This window comes from Bos javanicus, chromosome 10 (assembly GCF_032452875.1).
Source record: "Bos javanicus breed banteng chromosome 10, ARS-OSU_banteng_1.0, whole genome shotgun sequence".
NCBI classification, from domain to species: domain Eukaryota; kingdom Metazoa; phylum Chordata; class Mammalia; order Artiodactyla; family Bovidae; genus Bos; species Bos javanicus.
The window spans coordinates 36382254-36395323 of NC_083877.1; the positions used below are offsets into that span (position 1 = coordinate 36382254).

Below are 13070 nucleotides of genomic sequence, written 5' to 3' on the forward strand. Positions count from 1 at the left end.
GTGGCAAAAAAAAAAAAAAAAAACACAAGACACAACAACAAAGCAGTGTTGTGTGTGTAGCAATAGAAAGAAATATAAGAGTCAAGCTTTATTTTTTGACCTGTGGATATCTAGCTGTTCCAGCAACATTTGCTGAAGAGACTATATATATTTGTACTTGAAAAATAAATCAGATTAGAATATCTATATTTCCGTAAGCCCAAATACTTGAATAATTTACTAGAGTTTGGGATTATGTCTTTCTCATAAATTAAGATTTAACCATTAAGTGAATATATAGAATTCACATTAGTTTTGTGTCCTTTTCTTTTTTCTAGAAAGTAGGTATTTATAAATGTGTATATTTTAATCACTTTCATGGTTTGCTGGGAAAAAAATGGAACATCTTTTGTAAAAGGAGCTGTTTTTCCTCAGAAAAGGTAAAACTTTTCACATGTCAGCTAGTGTTACCTGCTCCTTAAAATGTAGGCAATATTTGCTCAGCCCCTAAAATGTAATTTCACACTCTCTGAAAAGCCAGTGAACTGACTCACTCATTTGATGCCTATCTATTAAATACCTGTAATGCAGTAGACACTGTTTCTCTTCTGGTTTCTACAAATTCTTGGTAGAGGAAAAGCTGGTAGGAAGTGATGGGGTAATTTTTTATTTCGTGGTTACCTAGATCTAGCTGACTTTTTTGTATTCAGCTTTACAAAGTGCTTGGTCTAAATTCTGTGCTTTGATCTCTGTCATGGATGTGGATCAAAATGTGGGGAAAACCCCAAGCCACCTTGAGTGCAAGAGAAAATTACCCTGTTGTACTACATGGTAGACAACTGGCATGTTTCAGTCAACCCTTGAACAAGGCAGAGTTAGAGATGGTGGCCCTCTGCACAGTCAAATCTGAGAATAACTTGTAGTCTGCCCTTCGTGTACGCAGTTCCACATCCACAGAGGCATCCAATGACGGACCTGTAATACTATGATACTTACTATTGAAAAAATCCGCACAGAGATGGAACCATGTTCAAGGGGCAACTAAGTATGTAAATCATTTTGTTGTACCCGCCCATTGTCAGGAATTTCACACTGGCTGTGCCTCCTGACAATGGCCATCTCAGCCTCTGGCCATCTTGTTAGATTGTCTTCCCCTTTCTCTCATTCTAGCCTTAGAGAATACCTGGTAAACTCAAAATTCTTTTTTTTTTTTCCAGATTCTTTTATGGTAATAGAGTGATGTAGCTGCCTCCTTTACTGCCTTTAGTGCCAGACTCAGCTCACGTTCTGTCTTGACCTTTCAATAACCCATCAGGGTACTCAGCTGAATACAAGTTACCTCCAGTCTTTTGTTACCTGTAACAGGTCCCACTTTCCTAAGAAAGTTTTTAGGAGAAATTTTTTTCTTCCATATTTTCTTCACTTTCTTCTCCCAAGATGCTCTATGTCTGGGGCTTGAAGCCAAATTCTCCAGAGTGAGAGACTATAGTGTACTGTCCAAGACATTCTGTACTCCTTTTTTAAAAGTGTCAGTCTGTGGGAACATGAAGCAGAAACTATGGAAGGCTTTGGTTAGCAATGGAGCTTCAGCAAAGTGCTTTGAAAGGTTCAACTCCAAAGTATGTTTTATAAAATACTACATCCATGGCCTACCCATAGGTATTAAGTTAAAATGATTGGTAATCTTCAGATTGATATTTCATATACTGTAACTTCACAAATCTTACTTTCTTCAGGTGTCATTATTTTGAGTGAAATATTTCTATCTCTGCCATTGAAATTGGTCTTTGAAAAGGCAACTGGGTCTTACAAGGTGCCCTGAAATGGTCCTTTGTAGGTTAGGTCAAGCTGAGAGCCTGGTCATTATCTGAATACAAAGAAGGCTTCTTTTGTTTAAATATCCTTGAAAAAGTGGAAGAGACCTTTGAAAAGGCAACTGGATCCATAAGAAGCCCTGAAATGGTCCTTTGTAGGACAGGTCAAGGTGAGAGCCTGGCCATTTTCTGAATACAAAGAAGATATCTTTTGTTTAAATATCCTTGGTACTGATCTAATCTGTGGGGTTAGATGTCAGGATAATGACTACCCTTTGGGTTGGGGAGCAGATAGACACAAAGGGAGCATGAAGGAAGGAAGGACAATATCTGGGTCCTGATTGTGATTGAATCCTTGATTTGGGTGCTGGTTATAATCTGCACTGGTGAAACGTCATCATACTGAATGCTTGTGATTTGTACTCTTCCCTGTATGTATGTTATACCTCTTTAAAAGTTTACTTTAAAAATATCCTGTGCATTGAGCAAGTTTAACATTGGATCTTCGTCAGATATTTTCTTTGATGTAATACCATGATGAAAAATATTCCTGGGTATTAAGTCATGCAGGTTAAATTGACTCTAGGGAGCAGTACAGACCAGTTAAACTCTGCAAGGAAGTTATTACTGAAACTACTAGTTGGCCGTGTTGTTATATATCACTTTTAAAAAGATTACCTGTAATTTTTAAGAGATTGTGTCCTAAGTGGTAGCCATTTATCTGCTTAAAAACTGAGTGCCTTTGAGATTCATTTTCTTGTTTGACTTCATCCAGAGGATAGATGATTTCAGTATCCTGGATAAGCTCTTGCTTTGTACAGAGTGCTCTCAGTCATTCCATAATGGAGTTTCACAGATGAGAACCATGATGCCAATCTAATTCTCATTTTTTTATTACAGTAGGTAATCTTTTTTTTTTTTTACTCTCTTGAAAGCTTCAAATATATCTTCCTGATGTTCTGAAATTTCACAAAATTATATCTTTTTGTGGGTTATTTTTCATTATTCATTGCTTGGTATCAGGTGAACTTTCTCAATCTAAAAATACCCCTTTGAATGGAAAGTTTTCTTCTGTTATTTATTTCCTCCCCCTCTTCTTTCTTATTGATTTTTATGCCTTTATTAGTTGGCTATTGGACCATCATGACTCAGTTTTCTCATGTTTTCTGACTGGTTTTTTTCCTTTGCTTTCTGGAGGATATCCTCAAATTTATGTTATAGACCTTTTGATGAACTTGGCTACAATCACATTTTTAATTTCCAAGAAACTTTCTTGTTCTCTGACCTCTGCTCTATCATAGTAGCTTATATTTGTTTTATAGTTGCCAAAACTTATCAAATGTCTATTGGGTTACTTATTAGAATATTTCAAACTCTCTTTTGTTCCCTGAATTATCATTACATCTATTCATCTTGGGGCTTCCCAGGTACTCAGTGGTAAAGAATCTGCCTGCCAATGCAGGAGACGCATGTTCAATCCTGGGATGGGGAGGATCCCCTGGAGGAGGAAATGGCAACCCACTCCAGTATTCTTGCCTAGAAAATCTCATAGACAGAGGAGCCTGGCAGGCTACAGTCCATGGAGTTGCAAAGAGTCCAACACAACTGAGCATACACACACGCTTTTCATCTTGATCTTACTCTTTTATGTTACTGATTTTTCCAAAATGCTGGTGAGCCTTAATTGTCCATTCCTATTTATGAAAAAGCCTGGATGGGGTAATGTAGAAAATGGGCATAGGTTTGTTTGTGGTTGGTTTCTCACAGGGCTTTCCCTGGATGGAAGGACTGACGACAAGCCGTCTATACTCTGAGCAGGACCAGTAAGTTGGTAGACCTTTCTTTAGGGCATGTGGTTAGGGAGCAAGGGGACAGATTTGCAGTTCTCTTCCCCCAATGAAAGGACTGTGGTCCTGGGGAGCCAGCCTCCCATACTTGGCCAAAACCCTGCCCAGGTGGCTCTTCCAGTTTCTTTCCGTAGCAGCTCCCCATTTTTATCCTGGGGACAAATGGTTTTATGTTCCTGGGATGGGTGCTGGCAGCAGTGGGCAGCTGGCCCATTCTTTAAAAGTTCTGGTAATTAATTTCCCTGAATGCTGTTAATACTTCCCTCGCCTGGCAATTCTGAGTGTGGTGCCTTGCTGAGGCTGCAGGGCAGAATGGCTATCAACTCTTCTACTTTGACTTATCACTACATTTGTGTCTGTTTTCTAACTTCCAGAATTTGTCAGAATTCCTTGTCTACTAACATATTCCTCCCACCCTGATTGTTTATGTCATGGCTGTATTCCCATGTGTAAAATTTTACTAACATTTCAGAGAGGTTTAGAGAATGAGAGGAGGTAACGTGTGTGTGTGATCACTTTCTCAACCAAAAGTCAGATGCAGCTTTGCAAATAAGTGACTGGCCCTAGAATACTAAAATAAGTAGCAAAGACTGGATTTAGAACTTTGGCACTTTATATGAAAAATTGTATTATAAAACAGAAAACCAAGATCGTTTTATCAAGAACAGTCAACAATAATAAACTGTATATTGTTTAATAGTTTATAAACTGTTTCTTAATACTCTTATTTTTGTATTGATATTTTCAACAGTATTCCCCTTGATCTTAGAGACGTCATTGTATATACAATCTAAATTCTAAGAGTAGAGTTAAAAAATGTCAAAAGACAGGGTTTAGAACTTTACTGATGTTGGAAATCCACGACTAGATTCCTCATGGAGACTGACAGAGTTAGGCTAGATTGTGAACTCACCACTTGACACTAGACCTGGTATTTTAAACTGTCTTTTTGCAACTAAAATTACTTAAGCTTGTTAGACAATTACTTAAGCTTGCCGTCTATGGGGTCTCACAGAGTCGGACATGACTGAAGCGACTTAGCAGCAGCAGCAGCAGTTAGACATTAAACTGAGGTACGTGGCCTTGCAATTCACATTAGCCTTAATCTTCTTTTAAAAGGAAGTAGTTATTGTTTCTTAACCACTGTCAAACAAGAGGAGCTTACATTGTGTTGATAGTGTGGACTTTGTATTACAGAACATATTATGTAATAAGAGCTTAGTACATGTTTGTTGAATTATATAATCACGACCTCCATAATTTTATTTAATAATTTTAAGCAACCCAGTTATCTTATGAATGTCTTCTTCTAGTTCATTTATTGATGTAAAAATTATTACTTTGAATGATGGAAGATTAGAATCCAGAGTTATTATACCAGAGCTTTGCGCTTAGTCCCCTAGGTCATTTCTTACCTTTGTCGCCACCAGATGTGGTGTTGTTTAATTACTTAATTAAGCACCCTGTAAATGTTAAACCACAAGAGGATCAGAGAGAGAGAGCTGAAGGTACCTGGGTAAAATATGAACATTTTGTTAGCATCTTGTACAGAGAATGTAGAGGAATGTTTTATCTCTTCTGTTAGTAAATGTCTTGAAAGCAGGAGTCATCTTTTTGAGTTTAGATCCTTTTTACCCGCTTCTTATCTGGAAATAATTGCAAACCTACAGAAAAGTTACAAAAATAATGCCAAGAACTTCATATAACCAGTACCCAGATTTACCACTTGTTAACACTTTGCCACATACTTTAGTGTGTATTCCCTATAACTAGGAGATTCTCATAGCAAAATCAAGAAATTTAGCATTTTCTATGCATTGTATAAAATTCTGTGTTCTATATGGCCCATATTCCACATTGATCTATTGACTCAGTAATGTCCTTCACAAGTTGTTTTTTTTTCCCTAGTCTAGGATCATGCATTGAGTTCTGTTGTATGTCTCTTTAGTCAGTTCTCTTTGATCTCAAACAAGCCTCTGCCTTTCTCTGTCCTTCATGACATTGATATTTTATAGATATATTGTCTCTGTTGTAGATAGCTTTATATTTCTGGCATAGGATATCAACCCAGGAATTTTTTTTTTTTTTTTTTAAGAAAATTGTTCCTAAACATTTTTGGGGAGAGCACCTTTCTTTCAAAAAGTTTATTTAATATGGGAAAGAAGTGTAGGCTTTTTAGGAAAAACAGCATATGTTTTGACTTACAGCTGTTATTTAGTCCCAGACTTAGTTTTAAATTGCAGTTCTTCTACTTTTTACCTTTGTAGCACTGGACAGGTTACTTTGTGTCACTGACTCACAACTTCCTCAGCTTTGAAAGGGTACAGATAAAGTGTTGACATGAAAAAATGAGATAAAGTGTATTGACAGAGTAGCACATGATGTGTATAGGGTGAATGGAAATTAACAATACTCACTTTAACAGACTTTAAGTTGTAGAGGATGACTGCTCTTGCCATGTTCAAGGGTTAAATACTTCTCTAGCTCTAGTCTGTAGAAGGCACTGGAGAAAAGTCCAATCAGAGCAAGGAAGCATGGAATCAGTTATCACATTTTGTTCTGTACTGAGAACGCTTTACCGTCTGAGCCACCAGGGAAGTCCAAGACGTAAATATCATCTAAGAATTCCTTGCATTTCTTAAGTGCTGTATATCTTCTTACCAAGGGTACGGAGGCCCCTCTGAATTTTTCCTCCCATGTTCCAGCTCTTTGGTGTTTGATACTTTGCAGTTGCTGTTCATTCTACAAACTTAATAACTAAGTGCAAAATGGTCATGTTCAAAGAATCATTTACAAGGACAGCTTAGTATTTGCTCGTTACTGACATAACCTGTGTGCTGAATTCATTGGAATGTGACATAGTCAAATCTGGCTTCTTCCACTCCTGAGCTGGTGCAAGAAACACTTGGCAGCTATTAAAGTGCTATTCTTTGCAGTTATTTGGTATAATTTGCCACAGAAGTAAATTCCAGGAGGTAATATTCTTGCTCGGTTGTACTCTTGCATGACAGAAGGAGTTCATGCAAGGGCCAATGGTCTCTAACCCAAGGTGATTCTCTTGGCAGCCGGGAAGACTTTCAGCGGATTCCAGAACTTGCCATCAACCCATTGGGGGACCGGATCATCAACGCCTTCTTTCCAGAGGGGTGAGTCCTTGCAGGTGCTGGACTTCCTTTTGGAGGCTAATCTGGAGTATTGATATTGGTTGGGTCATCTCAGACCATGATCTTCCTCCTATTGGACATTCCTAACTCAATCATATCTACAATATCTCTACCCTCTCCCTGTTTTAAACTTCAAATAGGTATGTTAGCCCATTTTCACAGTTCTGTCTTTAATCTCTCTTTATCTTTGATGTAAAACTAAACATTTAAAAAACTATAGAGATAATCTCAAATTTATAGAAAAGTTGCAGAATTTGCAAATAGTATGACAGACACTTTTATGTCTTTTATCCAGATGCATCTGTTGTTGTATTGTTAATATTTTGCCTCATTTGTGAGTGCTCTCTCAGTCCTAGCCAATAAAAACATCATTCAAGCCACATACATAGTTACTACAAATTTTCTAGTAGTCACATTTTAAAAAGTAAAAATAAACAAGTTAAATTAATTTTGGATGAACAAGCTAAATTAACTTTGGCAATATATATTTTATTTAACCCCAATATATCCAAAATGTGTAAATCAGTATTTAAAAATTATTGTACTATATATTCTTTTTCATAAGAAGTCTGGCATCTATTGTATAATTTATACTTAACCATACCTATCAAGTGCTGCTGCTGCTAAGTCGCTTCAGTCGTGTCCGACTCTGTGCGACCCCATAGACGGCAGCCCACCAGGCTCCCCCATCCCTGGGATTCTCCAGGCAAGAACACTGGAGTGGGTTGCCATTTCCTTCTCCAATGCATGAAAGTGAAAAGTGAAAGTGAAGTCGCTCAGTCGTGTCAAGTGCTATAATAATATAAAATATGTTTCTTCCAGCTTTATTGAAATGTGACTGACATGTAACATTGTATAAATTTAAGGTGTACAACATAGTGATTTTATATATGTATATATTGAAAAATGATAACCATAATAATATTAATGAACACATTCATCATCACATATAGTTATTTTTCTTGTAATAAGAGCTTTTAAGATCTCTCAGCAGCTTTCAAAGATACAATTCAGTGTTGTTATCTATAATCACTAGGGTATATATTTTCACCCTCAGAATATATTTATCTTATAATTAGAATCTGATACCTTTTGACCACCTTCATTCACTTCCCCTATAGTGTATTTTATTCTAATATATTATTGATATTCCAGTTTTCTCAGTTTATCCAACAATCTCCTTCCTCCACTATAGGATCCAGTCTGGCTCAGTTGTTGTCATATATTCTTAGCCTCCTTTAATCCAGAACATTACTTTTCTTTTCTGACACTGGCTAAGGATATAGTTCCCCTACCACACACACACTTCATCAAACAGATTTAGCTTTGTGTAATTAAAACTAGGCATTTGATATGCTTTACTTAACCTAATATACTGCCTTCAAAGTACTGAGTCAATATTTACTGAATCGATTAGGTACCTTTTGCTGAATAAAGCTTATCATATAATCTGTTTTAAGTAACAGTCTCTTTAACAATCTCTTCCTGGTTCCTTGTGACTTGTTTATATGACCCAGAGGACTTTTAAAATGTTACATGGTTGCCAGTTCTTAAAGTGTCAGTGAAAACACTCAGGTAAAATAAGTGGAGAGGAAATTGTAGAACTCTGAATTGAAAGCAAAGGAATTTGCAAGTTGAGAAGTTGGTCCCTCAGTAAACCTGAGTCACAGAGAAGACTAGCAGCCAGTTCCTGTGAAGACAGCACTCAGTGAGACCGAGACCTGCACTTCTCAGGTTCATGTTGACCATGAGTGATCGTCTGTTCTTCCTCATTTTCTGATTTTTTGTCTCCCTGAAGCGCCCTGTTTGTTTCAGCTGTGGTTTTAGTGCTGAATTCTTGTCTTTTTTAAACTTTTGTTTAGCCCTTGCAGAGAATTAAACTGTGTCCAGGGATGACTTTCACTGCTGTGTTTTGTTTCCAAACCTTTTGCAGCGCAAAGTAAATCCTGTAGAGTCATTTTGCCAACCTTTTTTTTTTTAGTGTTGCCTAGTCACATTGATCATTTGACAAAGCAGCTGTGGAAAGCTGTTTTATAAAGGCCAGACCACCTTTGTTGTGACTGTAGTGGTGCCTGTCATCTTATTAATTGATCTCTTGTTAAGGACACAGTGAGTGCGGATGTACTCGAGGTATGTATGAGGAGGCTGAGGGTGACACTGAGCTATACTGCGAGGCAAGCCCCCTCTGCTTCTTGCTCTGTCACAAATAGATATTTGACTTCTAGGTCGTATGCAGGTTCAATTTGGTTTTGTTTTTTTATTTCATTTATTTATTTTTCACTGCACTGAGTCTTTGTTGCTGCACTCGGTCTTTCTCTAGTTGTGGCAAACGGGGGCTAGTCTTTAGTTGTGGCGCACAGGCTTCTCACTGTGGTGATTTCTTTTGTTGGGGAGCATGGGCTCTAGGGCTTAAGAACCTCAGTAGTTGCAGCACGTGGGCTCAGTAATTGCAGAGCATGGGCTCTAAAGTATGGGCTAAGTTGCCCTGCGGCATGTGGCATCCTCCTGGGATTGAACCTGTGTCCCCTGCATTGGCAGGTGGTTTCTTAAGCACTGGATCACCAGGAAAGTCTCTGTTTTTTTTTTTTAATAGAATGAGATTTGAAAGTAGGACCTTGGTATTTAGTTTCCTTTTACTCAGAGATACTATGTCAGTGATATATATTTACTTATTCTGGCATATGACTCCGGTCTTATTACACATTCCATGATTCCTCAACTCTTATTCATATTTTTTAGAGGTAATGAAAGGTCATTCTTTTGAGTACAGAGGGTTCATGACCTAGCATTTGAACTCTACCTTTAGAAGGTGTCTGATCTCTATGTCTGCTCGTGCTTGAGACCCGATATACAACATTTATTCAATGGGGACAAACAAAGACTAGGATTTATTTTTAGGTAGCCACAGGAACCAGGCAATCTGTTCTCTCCATGACTGCCTTAGATAAATAACTATTCACATGGGACATTCTTTTTCAATATTAAAAAGCATTCTTTATTCATTCAAGTTTTAGAATTGTTTCTTATAAGGTTGCTGATTAACTGTGGCACAATAAAAAGATTTTCTCTAATCTTCAGTACCCAAAAAGCTTTATACATAAAGAGGTCTTTCAAAGCACTATGAGGAAAATATCTATCCAACTATGAGGGAATAATAAAATCATGATACAGCCACACAATTATGCAGATGGTTAAAATGTTTTGAAGTGTTTATATTGGTTAGAGACATGCCTAAAAGTTTTTAAAAAGCAAGCTACAAAATTACATATGCAGTATGTTCACAATTCTCCAAAAAGCACAGAAGAATTACTGGAAGATATATTAACAATGATTCTAACTGATTGGTAGAACTAGAAGTGGTATTTTTCTACTTTTTATCGAATTTTCAAAATGTACTTATTGATTCTGTGACAATTTTATTTAAGAAGCAGTTGTTGCATAATATGCCTTAACTTTAAAATATCACTAGGTATATGTGACTGCAGGGAAGATATGCAAGGTGGATAGGGAGACACTTGGATGAAATGGCTAACTTGCTGTTCACTTCAGAGCCTGAAGCAGTGAGTTCAAGTGTTGGCTTGTTTGATAGCACAGCCCAGCTGCTACTTATAGTCCTCTTTGGGGAAAGAAATATAAGTAAATTTAATAGGTAACTGACTCTGGTAAGTCCTGTTACCTTTCTAAGTCTGGTTAATCATTTATAAAGTAAGAAGAATAATACCTACCTCAAAGGGTTGTGGCAAGACTTAGCTGAAAATATTTTATGAACTCTAAAGTACCATGCATATGGAAAGAGACTTCATTAAATGGACCTTCAGGCCACTCTAGCTATAACTGTTAATATATTAAATTAATAAGAAATAATCACCTTGATTGACATGTTCTTTTGTTATCTTTCTTGATCAGAGAGGACCAGGTAAACTTCCGGGGATTCATGAGAACCTTGGCTCATTTCCGACCCATTGAGGATAATGAAAAGAGCAAAGATGTGAATGGACCAGAACCACTCAACAGCCGAAGCAACAAACTGCACTGTAAGGAGATAGTCTTCTGGCTTAAAATATTTGCTTTTCATTTCTTACAAATCATTTATTTATTCATTCATTTACTAAGGAATTATTTATTCGAACACAGTGGTTAAGAGCTCAGACCCTGGAGCTAAAGTGGCTGGATTTGAATCCCAGCACTGCCAATTTTTGGCCCTATGACTTTGGGCAGGTTACTTCAGATCTTTGGGCTGCAGTTTCCTTTTCTGTAGAATGGGATATTAAGAGGTTTCACATAGGAAGGTTGTAAAGATTTGATGACAGATCTTCATCTTCATCAAGTGCTAGAGTGACAGCAGTGAAAAAGATCCAGCCCACCTTAAAATTTGACAGATGTTGGGATGTCACTTAAGAGGGGTGGACAGCCAGGTTAGTGAAAGATTTCATTTTTCTCCCCATGCCTCTCGCCTCCTTTCTTTGGATACTTCTTAGATTTCCCTCTGTCCTTTGTTGGTTTGTGTAGGATATTGCCTAATCCCTTATAATACTTCTCCGAGAAATTAAAATTGATTTCTCTTTTCATTTAACACAAGTTGAAGTTGAAATTATATTGAATTGATTTTGCCCAAGCTTCTGTTACTGGGGTGCCTACCAAATTTTTACTAGATGTTTTAAAGAAAAATTAAAAGGCTTTATAACATTGAAACAAATATGGATAAACTATAGGATATAATGCTAAATTTACATACATTTGAAAGATGGTACATGAAACTTAAAGTTTTAATTTGTAGCCCTTGGCCCAGATCTCCCTTGCCATAGGAGTATGAGTTCACTCTGCCTCTATTTCAGGTAGAGCTTGAGAAGTACTGAAATAAATATTGTTGTATAAGACAAGAAAGGTTTTTGAACCCAAATAATAAAACACTGCTCTTCTTCACTACAAAATCATATACCTTAGTGAACAGCAAAAAACTTGAATACAAACGAAATTGAATATAAAACTCCTAGAGGAGAACATAGGCAAAACACTCTCCGACATACATCACAGCAGGATCTCTATGACCCACCTCCCAGAATATTGGAAATAAAAGCAAAAATAAACAAATGGGACCTAATTAACCTTAAAAGCTTCTGCACATCAAAGGAAACTATTAGCAAGGTGAAAAGACAGCCTTCAGAATGGGAGAAAATAATAGCAAATGAAGCAACCGACAAACAACTAATCTCAAAAATATACAAGCAACTCCTACAGCTCAACTCCAGAAAATAAACGACCCAATCAAAAAATGGGCAAAGAACTAAATAGACATTTCTCCAAAAGACATACAGATGGCTAACAAACACATGAAAAGATGCTCAACATCACTCATTATCAGAGAAATGCAAATCAAAACCACTATGAGGTACCATTTCACACCAGTCAGAATGGCTGCATCAAAAGTCTACAAATAATAAATGCTGGAGAGGGTGTGGAGAAAAGGGAACCCTCTTACACTGTTGGTGGGAATGCAAACTAGTCCAGCCACTATGGAGAACAGTGTGGAGATTCCTTAAAAACTGGAGATAGAACTGCCTTATGATCCAGCAACCCCACTGCTGGGCATACACACTGAGAAACCAGAAGGGAAGAGACACGTGTACCCCAATGTTCATCGCAGCACTGTTTATAATAGCCAAGACGTGGAAGCAACCTAGATGTCCATCAGCAGATGAATGGATAAGAAACTGTGGTACATATACACAATGGAGTATTACTCTGCCATTAAAAAGAATACATTTGAATCAGTTCTAATGAGGTGGATGAAACTGGAGCCTATTATACAGAGTGAAGTAAGCCAGAAGGAAAACATAAATACAGTATACTAACGCATATATATGGAATTTAGAAAGATGGTAACAATAACCCGGTGTACGAGACAGCAAAAGAGACACTGATGTATAGAACAGTGTTATGGACTCTGTGGGAGAGGGAGAGGGTGGGAAGATGTGGGAGAATGGCAATGAAACATGAATATAGAAGAAAACAGAATTCTGATGAATTGTTCTCAAATTTATTGGATACTCTGTTTATTAGTGAATTTCCCTTTCTTCTTTCAAGACTAAGAACTGTTTGAAACAAAGCCTTGTGTTTTAATGTTTTATGAGGTTTAGTGTATATTTAGTACAAATTTGCCTGATGCTGGCATTAGTATAGGAGATTATTTTCTTATTCAGTGTTGTCAGACCAGGAGTTGATCAATAATTGAAAAAGTTGGCTTTAGCATGGGATCATAGAAAAGG

At 37.2% G+C, this 13070-nt stretch overlaps 1 protein-coding gene across 1 annotated transcript in view; it reads left to right on the top strand.

Annotated features, from left to right (window-relative positions):
- The window catches only part of CHP1 (calcineurin like EF-hand protein 1), a 36711-nt gene that overhangs the window by 10363 nt on the left and 13278 nt on the right, over window positions 1-13070 (top strand). The window contains exons 3-4 of the mRNA XM_061430822.1: window positions 6706-6786; window positions 10711-10838. Of these exons, the coding sequence (XP_061286806.1) occupies window positions 6706-6786; window positions 10711-10838 (209 nt within the window). The remainder of the gene's footprint in view (window positions 1-6705; window positions 6787-10710; window positions 10839-13070) is intronic.